Source organism: Manis javanica, chromosome 5, assembly GCF_040802235.1.
Source record: "Manis javanica isolate MJ-LG chromosome 5, MJ_LKY, whole genome shotgun sequence".
NCBI classification, from domain to species: Eukaryota; Metazoa; Chordata; class Mammalia; order Pholidota; family Manidae; genus Manis; species Manis javanica.
The window spans coordinates 135,505,925-135,521,665 of NC_133160.1; the positions used below are offsets into that span (position 1 = coordinate 135,505,925).

Genomic DNA, 15,741 nt, shown 5'->3' on the forward strand with positions numbered 1-15,741 from the left:
GGGCCCAGGCATGTCATTGGCTCACACTGTCTCCAGCAAAGTGACTGGTCTGCCTACTCCCCAGCCTCTTACACCCACTATTTATATATATATATATATATATGCTTTAGGAGAAATTGCAAATCACTACGTGCCAGAGACCTGTGGGAAATGCCAAAACTATGGAAACTATAAATGTGAAACCTGCAAATGCCAAAAGCATTTTTTTCCCTAGAAGCATAATTTCTAAAGCTGAAAAAAACTGGTGAAGTGGCATTAAATACACATTCACAGAAGAAAGTTAGCTTTGGATTTTAACCCACATATCTTATTAAAATTTATAAAATTCCAAGAGATTGTGTTATTCAGTTTTAGAGCAATGTCACATGGGTTTGGCCTCAAGCATAGGTGGAGCATGCACTTAAAAATCAGATATGCTTGGAGCATCTCAAAAATCTTCTACTTAGCTCTAGAGTATATTCTCAATAAACAAGGATATCAGAATTTATATAAGAAAATCTATCTTTTCTGTTAAAAGTATTAATAATGCCATCCTGTTGCTCATCGTGCTCATAATCTTAGCGCGCATGCCTTATTAATTTCTTATTGTAAATTCCTAGAATTGCTGGCTCAAAATGCAAGCACTTAAAAAAATTTAAATGTATTATCATATTGCCCTATAATATACTAACTACTTCCTAACTTGTCTGTAAATATTATCATATTGCCCTATAACATAATTATTTCCTAAGTTGTCTGTAAATATTTGTAGGCTGTATCATGGATTGCATATAGAATTCAGATCTCTAAATGGAATTTAATCTGACTTAAAGTGCAATTCCCTAGCACTGAGTTTTCTCCTAAGAGAAGTTGGCAGTTAAGACAGTAGAATAAAAATCTTACTGTTAGAGAGCAAGAAGACAGGGATTCAAATCCTGATTCTAGTAGTTATTACTTGTAGAAACAGGAAGTCAGACATTCTCTCTGCGCCTGTCTCATATTTAAAATCATGTGGCTGAACTAGCTGACTTCCCTCCTTCTTTTCCGGCTTTGTGACTGTGTTGGAAGTGGGAGATTATAAGGTAAATATGGCCATTTACTTTCCCCCAAACATAATTCTGTCTGTTTCACAGTCTGTTAAGCCTAAAATGAGAGAGGTTTCCTTTTGTTAAATTTCCTAAATAACAACAAACTTACTGGATTCACTCCTTACACAAATACATATTAAGTGCCTAGAACTTGGGTCTTACAAGAATAAATAATGCACCATCCCCACCCTTGAGAAACCCAGAATTATGAAAAGAAACTATTATTCAAATGATCAGCAAACATACAACAACAGTCTGTAAGGATAGATAAGCAAAACCTTTAGCCAGCAGGTCACAGGACAGATTTCTTAAGTAAGGCACCATTTAAGCTAAAATTTTAAAGAAATAAAAGGGTTTGCCTGGTAGGTAAAATGGGAAAAAGTATTTCTTTGACAAATGATATGTGGAGACACATGGGTGACTGAATGATTTAATAAATCCAGAAAAAAATGGTTACATCTAATTTATCACTAAAAGAAAAAAAATTGCCCTTTTTCTGTTGTAAAACAAATAGGTGTGATTGGGATGTCTTATGTTATTCATAAGTCATACCTACAGACATTCAACTTTTGTCAATTGTAAATTGTTTCCAATAAGTAACTTTTTATGATACACTTTTTTATAGTAAGGAGAGTACCAAATCCTTCTCTGATCTTTATCCTTATGCATTTTTAATATTCACCAAGAGTAGTGAGGTTCTTCTCTCTATTCTTAAGTACGATTCTCAGTTCCTTTAACTCTCTTATAAAATTATGGTTATTGCCACTCCATGCAGTAGCCACCAGATGGTAATGAAGAGCAGTCTAGCTTCATAGTCTTCTGAGAACCAAATGTATTACCACTGTGTCATACTGAGTCTACACAGGTTTGTATGGAAAATTTAGTTCTAAACACTGTGTCGGTTTGATAGCAGGTCAGTGTAAACCTGTGGTACTTTCATTATTTACCTTGTGGGAGCTGGTTCGTGTGTTAGTTCCTGTACTGAGGATTTAAAAACACTGAAAAAGACATATAAATTCCTGCTTTTATGTTTTTCTTTAAAGGTTTTTGTTATTTAAATATTTTGAAAGGCCAAAATATGTGTGTCTAGAATGATTAGTGAAAATAAATACAACTTTAGGCTAATTTACTTTTTTTCTTCCTCTTATGAATATACTTAAAGTGGGAATCTCTTTATATCACTAATAAAAAAATTGGTAAGATTAAGATATGCAGTGCAGATATATACAATAAAATTGGATAAAATACATGATTAATTCTACATCTTTCCTTCTTGGGCTTATTTAATTGCCAAATATGTTCACTCACTATTGTTTTTCCCAAAGCTTATAAAGAACATGGTGGTATTTCTTCAAAGACTTAGGCCCTTTTTTAAAAACATTTTCAGTGTTTCATTTGGATAATTGTACTATACATGATTTGTTTCATCTTTTTTTTTTTTGCTAGTGTTCTGTATTCTCCAAAATTTATATAATGACAATGTATTATCTGGCTGATTAAAAAATCAAAGACAAAATTCAAATATAATATTAATTTACAACTGAAATTATGGCTCATGCATGTTTAACATTTATTAAAGCTCACATATCATGAGTCCTTATCTGTGTCACAAAGCTGCCCATCCTAAGAGCACCAATGACAAGAAGTTGTTGTAAGATAAGATTAGGATTCTATTTTCATTTCATACCACTTTTCTTGAAACAATTCAATGACATTTGAAAGGCAACAACATTAACTTGTTGAATGGACATAGCTATTAAATTTTATTCATATTCAATAAATGTTTAGTCTTGTATCCCGTACCACTTGTGTTAGATTAGGGTTCTCCAGAAAACCAGAACCAATAAGAGCAAAAGAAAGAGAGAAAGAGAGATTCATTTATTTTAAGGAATTGGTTCACACGATATTGTAGGCTAGCAAGTCCAAGATCTGTAGAATAGAACAGCAGGCCAGCAACACAGGGAAGAGTTTCAGTTGGAGCCTGAAGATGATCTGCTGGCAGAATTCTTTCTTCCTCTGGGAAGGTCTGTTTTTTTCTATTTAGGCCTTCAACTGATTGGATAAGGCCCACCTACATTATAGAGGATACTCTTAAGTCTTCTGACTTAAATTTAACTTCATCTAAAAAATATCTTCACAGAAGCATCTACAATAATATTTGACCAAATATCTGGGTTTTGTGGTCAAGCCAAACCGACACATAAAATTAACCATCACACCACTTCTACAAAATGTTATTCAATTTTTCTATGAAATATTTCAAGCACATGGGAAAGTGCATATGAGAGCTAGTCTTCAAATATTGGCCACCCAGTGAATGATGTCTCCCAGTAATAATATCTTTGTGCATCCCCTCTACACGGATCTGAATTGATTTTGTCTCACAATCTGACCAGTGGAATGCAAGAATAGTGGTGCTCTATGACTTCCAAGACTTGTTGTTAATAAGTCTGGCAGCATCAGCCAGAGTCTTGAAATGCTTGCTTTGGGGAAACCAGCTGCCATGGAATGTCTGACTAATGTGAGATCGTCATGCTGGGAGGACATCCAGGTCAAAGCTAACCAAGGAAGAAGGCCAGAGAGAGAGAGACAGAGAGGGAGAGGGAGAGTGACAGAGACTCAGCCAGCCAGCCCTCCAGCTGACCCCGGCATCCCAGCTGAGATGCTAGTAACGTGAAGCCATAAGCTGTCCGTGTGACTAGCTCAGTCACACCTTCAATGACTGCAGCTCCAGCCACCACCTAAAACAGGGCAAGGAAACCCCAAGGAGAGCCTCCAGGTGAGGATGGTCAGACCATGCACACTGACAGATCATCATAAATTATTGTTTTAAGACAGCAAGTACTGTAATAGTTTGTAAGTAATACAATAAACACCCAAGTCTCTACCACCAGATTTGTCAATATTTAATACCTTGTCATATTGCTTCATCACATAAATAATTAAAGTAGCCAGTGTTCCTCTCTTTTTTCCATTACTCTTTTTTCCTCTCTACACATTTCCATTATCTTTAATTTGGTGTCTCCTTTTTTCATGTGGGTTTACTATCACTGCATATGCAACCATAAAAATGGACATTATTTTTCATGCTTTAAATTCTGTGTGTATGATATTTTACTGAAGGTATTATTCTGCCACTTGCCTAGTTAGTTTGCATTATATTCTTGACATACACGATTTCCTTGATTTTATTTGCTTTACAGTACTCCATTTACACCACAATATAATATAACCATTTCCCTGTTAAAGGATGTTTAATTTGTTGCTATTTTCCCACTATCATAGACAATACACTATTTTTTTAGGTGCCTCCTTATGAATATGTTTGAGAGTGTCTATAAAAAAAGCATGGGATGGCTTGATCAGAGGGCATGATTATGTTCAACTTTAATATGTTGCCAAACAGCTTTCCAAATTTGTTATATTATCCCATAGCACTCTTGAAACAAGACAACACAGAGAAAGACAAATACTGTGGAATTGAGCTCATAGAAGAAGTAGACTGGTGGCTACCAGGGGCTGGGTGTGAAGGATAATGGGGAGATGTTGATGAAAGGGTACCAGCTTTCAACTATAAGATGAGTAAGTTCTAGGGATCCAAAGTATGGCATAGTGACTATAGTTAACAAAATTTTTGAAGATTTAAGTTTTGCTAATAAAGTAGATATTAAATGTTCTCACCACATGTACAAAAGAAGGCAACCATGTGAGATGATGTATATTTTAAATAACATTATTTTGGTCACAATTTCATAATACATATGTACATCAAATGAAACAACAGGAACAAAAGCAAAAATAAGAACATTTTATCAAAGTAGTTCTCCAGGGAAATAGAATAAAATCTTGACCTTTCCATTCTCTGGTCATGTAATCATGAGCAAATTACTTAACATTTTTAAGCTAGTTTCCTTACCTTTAAAATGAGGGAAATAATACTTAACCATATATGGTTTTTTTTCCTGAAAACTTAAATGAGATTAGCTATTAATAAAGGATAATTGCTCTTACTGTAATAAAGATTACTATCAAATATACCTATATGGCTTAATGAACTTAAATTCATTATGTGTTTATTACTTTCATTTTGTTTTCTATACTGTCGAAGGAAGATCACTGCTGTTATGGGCTGAATTGTGTCCCCCACAATTTATATGTTGAAGTCCAAACCCGCAGTGCCTCAGAATGTAACTTTATTTGGAAACAGGAATTTTAAAAAAGTAGTCAAGTTAAAATGAGGTCTTTAGGGTGGGCCCTTTTCCAATATGACTAGTGTCTTTGTAAGAAGAGGACACCAACGTGCCTGCATGCAGAGAAAAGCCATGTGAAAACAGTGAGAAGATGACCATCACCAGTAAGCTGTGGGGAGAGGCCTCAGGAGAAGCAACCCAGCTGACTCCTCAATCGAGGACTGCCATCCTCGGGAATTGTGAGAAAATTAATACTTTTTGTTGTTTAACCTAAAAAAAAAGACATAATACATTCATCATAAGATAGGCACTTGATAGCAAATTTCACTGTTTAACTTGGCAATCAGAAAAGATTTCCCCTTGCAAGGAAAACTTTGATGAGGAGATTGAAGCAAAGTAAACAAAACTCCAAAACTCCCTTGGTTGACTGTTTCCCTATCAAATCAGTCTTTCAGTCATCAAAATTTGAACAAACCATCAAAGTTCTAAGCAGAACATAGTTACTGATGGTGACTGTTTGCAGGGACCTTAACTTTATGGGAATTACTTAGGTCATTCATCCATCATACAAAAATTTCTACATGCATCACTATTAATGTGAAGGACACTTTCCCCCTTGAAACCAATCAGTAAAGTTTTAAAAAGGTCTGCTGGTGGTGTTTACCTTTGCTTGATAAAACACCAAAGATAGAGTGCTTAGTGTTCCCTTTCAAGCCATTAGCGAACTAAGATGCTTTCTTCTCCATTTTATTTTTCTTCCCTCCCTCTCACCCTCCTTCCTCCCCTCCTCCCTCTCTTTCTTTCTTTGAGACACACACACACACACACACACACACACACACACACACACACACATACCCCACATTTTCTTTTTTTCTTGTGTTTTTCTTCTCCTCCCCAGCCATCCTTCTCCCCTCCCTAAAGCAGTCAACCTCTGGAAATTAGTCGTCTCTATTAGGAAAATAAAAAGAATGTCAAGTGTCATTTTGACCAAATGTTCCTTGTCTCTATCTCTCCTTTCCTCTCTAACAATGGAGCAGCAAAGTGGAGGGCCTGTGTGTGCCTGGTGGGGGGCACAGTCCCCAGTACCAAGAGGAATTTGGTATCTCTACAGTAAGAGCTTGGCAAATGCGTTGATCGCAGAACAGGCTCAAGTCCATTTCCCAACAGATGGGGGAGTCTCCCCAGTGAGTTGCCACTCCTTTTACAGGGAGGAAGTTTCTGAATTCTGTTTCTTTCACCGCCCCAGGACCTGAAGGGGGTCCCAAAGGTTGTTTCTGTCCAGACTTGATCCCCTGTCCTCACCACGATCTCCCACCCCGGTGCCAAGCAATCCTTGCAATCCTTTCTCCACCTCCAGCCTAGAAAATGGGTGCAAACGGTTTCCTCGAACAAGCTCCGGAGAGAGGAGCTTCATTGGTTAAATCCAAATTCCAGTGGGAGGGAGGGGGTCAAGAGGGAGAAGCGAGGCCAGGCAATACTATGGGCAAAGACCCACTTGGGGTGGAGGATTTCGGTCCCTGGGAGGGGAGGGAGGGAGTCCCTGGTCCTGCTCTAGAGAGTTAGAAGTCGGTAGGAACCGCTCAGCCTTTGGGTGCAAGAGCACTAATGTTAACCCCGGTATCTCCAGGATGCGGGCACGAAAGGGTGTAGAGCGGTATACACAGCTCACCATACACTCGGAGAGCTCCGCGAGAAAAGGAGGGGGCGAGGAAAGGCAGGTTCCGCCTCCCCAGGCCCGCGTGCACACACGCGCCCCCCGCGGCTCGGGCTGGCTGAGGGCGGCCGAGTGTGCGCACGCCGCGGACAGCCTCTGCCCTCGCCTCGCTCCCAGCCCAGGGCATCTTGAGAGCCTGGAAACGTGAACAGGCTTAAAGTATGGCATGTTGCAAAGATGTTTTTTTCCAAGAAGGTACCCGCGATCGCGACGTCCTCCGGGGTCAGTTTCGCCCTCCTGCACTTCCTGTGCCTGGCGGCGTGGTGAGTTCCCTGGGGTGCTGGGGATCAAGGGGCAAGGCGGAGAAATGGCTAGCTCCGGACACCCTCCTGCCGCCCACCTTCTCCTTTCTCCGCTGTGAGATCGGGGGAGGGATTCCAGCTTCTCTGGGACCGCGTAGACGCAGAGAGCAGAAGGGACACTGGGTGCCAGAAGAGTGTTGGTACTGGGGTGCGTGTGCGTGGGGTGCTCCTTTCCCGACCATCTCTCTCTTCCTGATTCCTCAGCTCTGCCCCCGTTAGCTTGGGGCAAGAGACTGCCTGGAAGATAAACTGTTCCCACCTGTTTTCTGATCGATTCTTAAAATAATCCCCACCCCCGATTTTTGCGTTTGCAGTTTAAACGAAACCCCAGGACAGATCCAGAAGGAGGAGAAATTATGCCCGGAAAATTTTACCCGCATCCTGGACAGCTTACTCGATGGTTATGACAACAGGCTGCGTCCTGGATTTGGGGGTATGAAAGATTTCAAACGCTCAAGTGTGTCCGTCTGTCCCCTCTCTGGGTCTTCCTGTCTGTCTGTCTGTGGGATATCATTAGGTATGCTTTGCATGCAAAAATGAAAAATCTCTCACCCCCTTTCTTTGTGTTCCCCCCCGTCCCTCCCTCCTCTCCCTCCGCTCTCTTGATGAGACCTCTGACAAGAAAACCGCCTCCACCCGCACTTTCCCATCTCCCCGCCCCCTCAGAAGCTTTGCTTCTCCCCCACACTAATTACCTCCCGGGACCTGACTTCTGGGTGGGGGAGGTTGGACGGGAAGACGCAAAGTTGGGAACTCGGGGCTCTGCTGCCCCGCTGCGCTGCGCCCTGAGACTGGACTTTCCGAGAGCCTGGCCACTTTGCTCAGGGAAGGTTGCACTGAGGCAGCTGACCCGAGGTCCCCTGTCCTCCCACGTGGTGTCCGTCCTTCTGCCAAAACCTGGGCCGTGCCCCACCTAGGACATGAATCTGGGGCACCACCGAGGCTGCCTGCTGTATGCTAGAGAGCCCAGAACTTTCCTGTTCTTTTCTACAGTAGGGTGAATTTTTACTTTATTTGGAGGAGGGTGGTGGTGGCATTTTCTTCCCTCCTAAAAGTCTTGGGAATCAGAGGTGTTCAGCTTCATTTCTTCCTTCAATAAATATTTATAACTGGTTTAACGGAGGCACAGGCATTAATAGTACGGTTGCTCTTTTTCATATTCACATTTCCTTTGCTTATATAATGAGAGTCTATGTGGCAAGCATTATGCTAGGCATTAGGTTTGCAGAAATCTCAAGATATAATTCTTACCCTCCGACATGACACTCAGTCCGTTTCGCAGAGAACAGTGACTTCACCCCACTGTGGGTCCCGGGTTTCCGACGGCTGAGTCCCTCTTCTTCACACGGTGCCGAGCTCATCACATCTTGGGAAATGAGTGGAACAGGACATTGGCTCTATTCTGAAAAAGCTTATATTCTAGTAGTAGTAACAATAATAACAACCACTAATACTGCATTTTTTAATTCAATTTTTCATATATATCAGGCATTTTATAGGCATTACTGTTTAATCCTCTCAATAACCCTGAAAGAAAGCAATTACTATCCCCATTTTACAGATGAACAAATTGAGTCTTAGGAAGGTGAGTAAGCTGTCCAAGTTTTCAGTCAGTAAATGGCATGGGCAGGATGTGACCCAGGGGCAAACCCGTGAAGACTGGGATGAGCATCCCGTATATTAGAAGCAAGGGAAATTGAAGCTTCCTGCTGCTGGAGCATAGGAGGTACGGTGATGGGAGGGTGGGAAAGTGAAGCGGAGCAGTGCATTCCTGTGAAAGAGGGCAGAAGTAGACACAATTTAGGAGGAGTGTGAGCCCAGGTTAGAAATAATTGTTGGAAATATAATAAAATTAAATGGAATAAAGCTGGATGATTCTTTGAAGTCTGTCTAGTCTTGTTCTTCTCATTTAACAAGTGAGGACACTGAAGATTAGAAAGGGAAAGTGATTTATACAGGGACACATAGCATATTAATGATAGGCTGGAGTCAGATCTTCTCATCCAAACCCTTTTTTTACTGGATTTTATTGAGAAAGTTACGGGGAGCCATTCGTGGTATGAATTCAGTTTAGGCGTGTGGACAGTGGTAAAGGTGGGCAAGAAGGATGAAAGGTTCTCTTGGCTCTTTTTTCCGTGCTTCTCCAGGGGTAGGATGCTCAGCCCTGAATTTGCCTTCATGCAAATGTGAACTGAGTCGTCATTACAGAGGTGAATCAGTTCCAATGCATGATCTGTCATAAGTGACTGGGGAATCATCAATTTAGATCGGAAATAATTTTGTGGAGAAGGTTGCAGATGATGTAATACCATTTAAGACTACATTAATCGACAAAAGAGGATTTATCTGCCCATAAAGCTTTTGAACTTGACATTTCAAGTAAAGAAAAAAAAACAGACATATCAAATCACATGTAGTTTAATTATTCAGTACAGAATTGATGTACCTGCACATAAAATGAAAAGTTATACATGAAACTATATGTTTTTATTGTTAAATGTTGAAAGCTAAAATAATGCGTGCCCACTTGATTATAATGCAAGTTATAATTCAAAAGGAAAAGGAATCCATTGTAAATGCATCCTTTTTACCAACTACCCTCTTCCATGGTATCATACAGACAATAAAATGAATGAAATCAATCTATGTAAGCCGTTACTGGATTTCTGTGAGCAGCAGTATTGCTAAAATGTCTCAAGGGCATTATTAGTCATCTTACTTGTCACTGCTAAGTGACCTGTATTACCCACCTGGAGTTACTTTTATAGCTTTAAGGGAAGGGGTTGCATTCACCATACCTCAAGTGTTAGCAGTTGATTAATCATTAAAAATTTACTATATAGCACCACTTTTTCAGCTATGCTCATAAATATTTGCAATAAATGTGATTCATTATTTTAGAAGTGGGTCATACTCTTTAAATGTGTAGTATTTCAAACGTGACAGAGAAATTAGTAATTTTCACCTGCAGCAAACATGTAATGTGTTTACAGGATGTTATAATTGAGCATCACTGAAAATAATAAGAAAACTCATTGTTAGGATGGACTCTTGAATGCCACAAGTTTGCCCCTTTCTTTGACATTTTATGCTCCATGGAAAGTTTGGCATTTTCAAAATCAAATGAAAAACAATTCAGAGTTTGACCAGTATGCTATAAATACAGATTTACTTCCTGGTTCTTTAATCCTATTTCTGCTCTTTGAGGAGCATTTACTTTTTGTCTGTTTATACAACTTAGCAGTGTTCTATTTAAAATAAGGCTAAAAGCAAAGATTTGAATTGAAATTGGATAGTTTGTGATTGCTCAGTAGGCTGGCAAGGGTTGAAATAGATTCGGAAACTAAATTACATATTTTTAACTCCATAGCACAGCTTGCAATGGGGAAATAAAAGGAATTGAAATGGTTTTCTTCTTTTCATCCCTCCAGGATCTCCTCTCCCTTGTCTCCCCCATTCTCCCACTTGAGAAGAAAAGGGGAAAAGGTGAGAAGAGAAGGACAGAGGCATGATGAGAGAAGCTGGATTGGGACTTCTGAAGGGCATAGTCTTCCAGCCTCTGACAAGTCAGTCAGCTACCATCCTGAAGTAGCTTGCACCTGCTTGGAAGTGGCACACAAGGGAACCATTCCCCGAAGGAGTTAGAAAATCATTCCCCTGCACTTGTATTCACTTTCAACACCGTTCCATGCCTCCTTAAAAACGCAACCGCTGTTACTAACCATCAGGAGATAGTTTAGGAAGCCAGACCCTACCCACTTCCATATGCATAGCTAAGGTACTAACCATCAGGAGATAGTTTAGGAAGGCAGAGCCTACCCACTTCCATCTACTGAAGGATTACACAGACTTTTGTGCATTTCTATTTTTTGAGGCATATGATCTGGAATAATAAACACTTCAAATATAGATGATTGCCTTAGACCATTGCCACAACCTCTCTGAATGGGAACAGAGCATTAGGGTCAATTTGGCAATTTTGCTCACCAACATAGGACTCTTGTTGGGGTAGTCCTATAGTTTTGAAAACATTTTCATGTACAAAATCTAATAAGATTATCACAACAACATAAAGAGATAAACAGGGTGGATATTCTCCCTCTGCTAGAGAGGAGGCTGAGAAAATTCCAATGTATTGCCCAAGAACCCTACAACTAGTAACTGGCAAGACCACAGATCACACCTCAAACTTTAAACTCTTAGGCAGGCAGCTGGTCTATGGCTTTCTTGCATTCTTCTGTTTACTCAACGCCAAATTTTCATTAACATACTTTCTTGTTACTAAGTAGGTCATTAAAATAAGCAAAACTACATTTCTCCCAAAGGAATGAAATAAGAACTTTTATTTAGAAGCTTTAAAAACAATTTTAAATGGAAAAGCAAACATGGGGAATTGTATGCACTTAGTTAAATTTGGAATCACTTTCCCACACAAATGAAAATGCCTTTCTAAAGGCTATTTTTTAAAATGATCTTTATCCCAACCTAAAAATCATTAATGTCATGTGCTAGCTTTATTAATTGAACATTGTGATCTATATCCCAATCTAAAAATCAAATGAATGTCATGTGCTAGCTTTATTAATTGAATGTTGACAAAGAATATATTTTTTAAAATATATAGATGAAAAGAACACTTTAAATCCACAGGGCAACAGGAAAGTGAAGCTTCTTTCTTTTCTGGTTTATCATACTCACTCACTCATTTGTTGAACCAATAGATACTGAAAGACTGCTCTGTGTCAGAAACAGTGTTAGGTTTTGAAGATGGACTCTGAGTCAGACATAAGCCTTCATGAACTTTACAGCTAAGCAGAGAAAAATAGCAAGAACAAAATAATAATTAAAGATCCTGCTATGGGACATTCCAATAGCTAAGATAGGTCATAAATCGGGTGAGGAATCCTCTTCAGATATTGACCAAGGAAGTCTCTTAAGCTAAGACTTAAAGGAGACAGATATGGGAAGGGTAAGTGAAAGTATTTCTCAGGTAGAAAACAACAACAAAACAACAAAACAAGTGCAAAGATCCTAAGGCAGATATTAAGTTAGTGTGATTTAGATGCTGAAGGCAGTCCAGTGTACTATAGTCAGAAAACCAGAGGAAGAATCCTACAGGACTAAGTTTTGGGTGGTGAGCAGAGGCCAGATGATGAAAGATCTTTTGTTAAGGAGTTTAGATTATTTTAGTGAACCTGGAAGCCATTGGGGTGATTAGATGGAGGGAATAACATGGTGACTCAGACTGTAATGTGATCCCTCTTGGCTGCTGCATAATAAAGCCTTAGATATAGACGTGGGGCAATACAGGAAGCTAGAAGACCAATGAAGAATTTTTTTTTTTTTTTTGGTTCTTTCCATTAAGTTACTGGTGACTTGGAATAAGTTGGTAGAGGTAGTAAAGATGGAAATAAATGGATAAAAGTGTGATATAGTTTGAAGGAATAATTCCACAAATAATTGGTGATGGATTTTAAGTGGGTGGTAAAGGAACAGGAGAAATAGAAAATGACTCTTGGATTTTTATTTTGAGAAAATTGGTAGAGGATGGTGTTATTTAAATTGGGAAGGACTGGAGGAGGAACAGTAAGGTGGAGGTGAAGTCAAGAGATCATGTGTGGATGTGCTAAGCTTAGGATAATTGCATGGCGTCCTCATGGTTGTTCTTGTCTGGATGTCAGAGAGTTTTGTCTGGAGATGTACAAGAGTGTTACCAACATATAACACTGTGAAAATAGAGGTCTAGAGAAGAGTATAGAAAGAGCAGAGAAAAGAGCCCAGAACCAACTGTCAAGGAACATTAACAATTGAGAAAGGGTGGGAAACAGAATTGTCAATGAAGAATGAAAAAGAGTAGACTGTGATACAGGAAGGTACTAGAAGAACATGAATTTATAGAAGTCAAGAGAATGGAATGTCTCAAGGAGGGGGTGAGTTACCTCTTAAGTTCTATAAAACAGAAGTACAATAAGGCTGGCCACATGGAGATACTTCATTCACTTTTCATAAAATATTCATTAATCATATATATGCCAGTCGCTATTCTAGGACGGCACTGGGGATATGTTCGTGAACAAAAGAGATGCAGTTCCCTGACTTCACGAGCTCACTTTTTAGTGAAAGAGACAGAAAGTAAGCAACAGAAATAAATAAAATATAGAGTATGTCAGATGTCAGTAACTGCTATAGAGAAATACAGATCAGGTGAGGAGGTTGCAATTTTAACTTAAGTAGTTAGGGAAGACTTCAATGAGAAGGTAATATTTGAACAATGATACTAAGTAGGTAAAAGCACAAGCCACATTGGGTTGGAAGGAATTCTGTGTACAAAAGTGCTAAGCATGAAAGTCAGTGTCACTGCAGTGAAGTTTAACAGGACTGTGGTGTCAGATGGAGTTGGTGTGACACAAAGATGGGGTTGTGTAAAGCTTTGAAGGTTGGTAAGACTTAACTTTTACTCTAAGTCATCAGACATGATGGAGGGGTCCCAGCAGGGGAAAGACCCTAATTTTCTCACCTTGGTTGCTATATTGGGAATGCCATCAGGGTCAAGGGCAAATCTAGAGAGGTTCTCACAATAAATTAGATGAGGGATGGTGGAGATTTTGACTGACCAAGTTGGTGGTAGAGAAGTTTGTATAGTTTTAAGAAATGGTTGGCTTCTGACTGTATTTTGAAGCTCTGGTCCACTGATGACAACTAGAATGCAGGATGTGAGAAAAAGGGAGGTGCCAAATATGACCCCAAAGTTTTTGACTTGGACACCTGGAAAAAATTGAATTGCCTGGACTGTAGCAGAGGCAGATTAGGGGTGTGGATGAACAATTTGTATATGGATATGTTCAGTTTGTAATGATTATCAGATATTAAGTGGAGATGAGATTGAAATTCAGGGATGATGTTTATGTTGTTACATGTGATGTTAAAACCATAAGACTAAAGAGATCATCAAGGGATTAAAGGTGGTAGAGAAGAGGCACAAACATGAAGTCTCCAATGTTAAGAGGTGGGAAGAGAAGAGGAGGAATCTCTATTCAAGGAAGATTAAGGAGGAGTAGGCTTTGAGGGAGGAAAAGCTCAGAGTATATATGTTGAATTAAAAAAAAAGTATTTATGAGCAGGTGGGATTGATCAATTACATCTAATGCTCCTGAAAGATTTAGAAAGATAAGAACATGAAATTGACCTGTATCTTCCTTGATTTTGTCATGAGCAGCTTTGGTGGTGGGATACATGTGGAAGCCTGATTGGGAGGGCTCCAGAGAGAAGGGGAGGAGTTTGTTTCCAAGCATTTGTACAGGGGAACAGAGAAATGGTGTGGTAAATGGAAGGAGAGGCAGAATCAAGAAACCTTTGTTAAAAATGGGAGAACTGAGATAATTTTTTCAAGTTTGTGTGCATAATGCTGTAAATAGGGAAAAACTAATGATATTGACAAAAGGAATGTTAGCAGATTGCAAGCAAAAAACCCAGATTACAATAGATGAAGTGAATAAGAAGGGAAGGGTTAGGGGAAATGTGTACAGTTTTTTTATTCCAGAAGCTTAAATGTAAAAGGTTCAGAAGTTTCAAAGAGAAAGAGGGTAGGTTGCCTTCTTTGAAGATTAGTAATACTACGGTATGTTTGTGTACTACGGGAATAATCTAGTAAAGGATAATTTATGTTATAGTATAGCAAAAGAAAGGGATACTTGAAGCAAAGATGCCCTTTAGAAGATGGAAGACTGTGGAAACCAAATTTTTCTTTTTCATGCTCTCAGTTTAACAAAAAATGATGTACTGGTGCTATCATGTATTTGTACTTTCTTCAGACCAAGGATATGCAAAATGCGTTTGTGTTTCCTGAAATAGGCACTACAATATCTAAAGAGAGGCTGTTAGTAACTTTATGGATACTTAGATAATATCCACTAGGTGTTAGTTTTCTTTTAGATGGAAAAAATGTATCAACTTGCAGTTGTATATATATCATTCTCTAGGCTTTTTTATGTATTTATTTTTAAAAGCTTCTAGTGCATGGAATTGGATTCTGGATTAATAATCCTTGGTTCATGACCCACTTCCATTATTGGTCTATACATAACCTTCTTTTTATCTACTCATCCATCTATCCATTCATTTACTGTAATATAATAAACATACCACCTAAATCATCAAACAGTACAATGTGATAGCAACTTCTATTCTGCTATGTGGCCTGCCTCATCCAATCTTCCTGTCATCTCCACCCAAAGTAACCACCATTCTGAGTCTTTTAAAAATTATTTCATATCTTTTCTTTGAATATTATTTTAGTTCTTCTTTTAATGAAAACATTTAAACTTTAAAAATGTAATTGTTTTAAAGATGTTATATATTAGCTTTGGATGCTTTTTTTCATTGAATTTTGTTTTGCTAAGTTTCATTCTTATTATTGCATATTGCAGTAGATCACTCATTTTGACTGTTGCGTGGTATTCCCATTT

General features: G+C 38.9%; 1 protein-coding gene across 2 annotated transcripts in view; it reads left to right on the top strand.

The window, feature by feature from the left end:
* The first annotated feature begins 6,863 nt into the window (after positions 1–6,863).
* Positions 6,864–15,741, top strand: part of GABRA4 (gamma-aminobutyric acid type A receptor subunit alpha4) — a 70,135-nt gene continuing 61,257 nt past the window's right edge. Inside the window, exons 1-2 of one of the 2 annotated variants that reach the window (XM_017650988.3) lie at positions 6,864–7,237; positions 7,591–7,709. In XM_017650988.3, coding sequence (XP_017506477.1) covers positions 7,152–7,237; positions 7,591–7,709 — 205 coding nt within the window. In that variant the 5' untranslated portion in view covers positions 6,864–7,151. The remainder of the gene's footprint in view (positions 7,238–7,590; positions 7,710–15,741) is intronic. The other variant, XM_036998717.2, reaches the window with a different exon arrangement.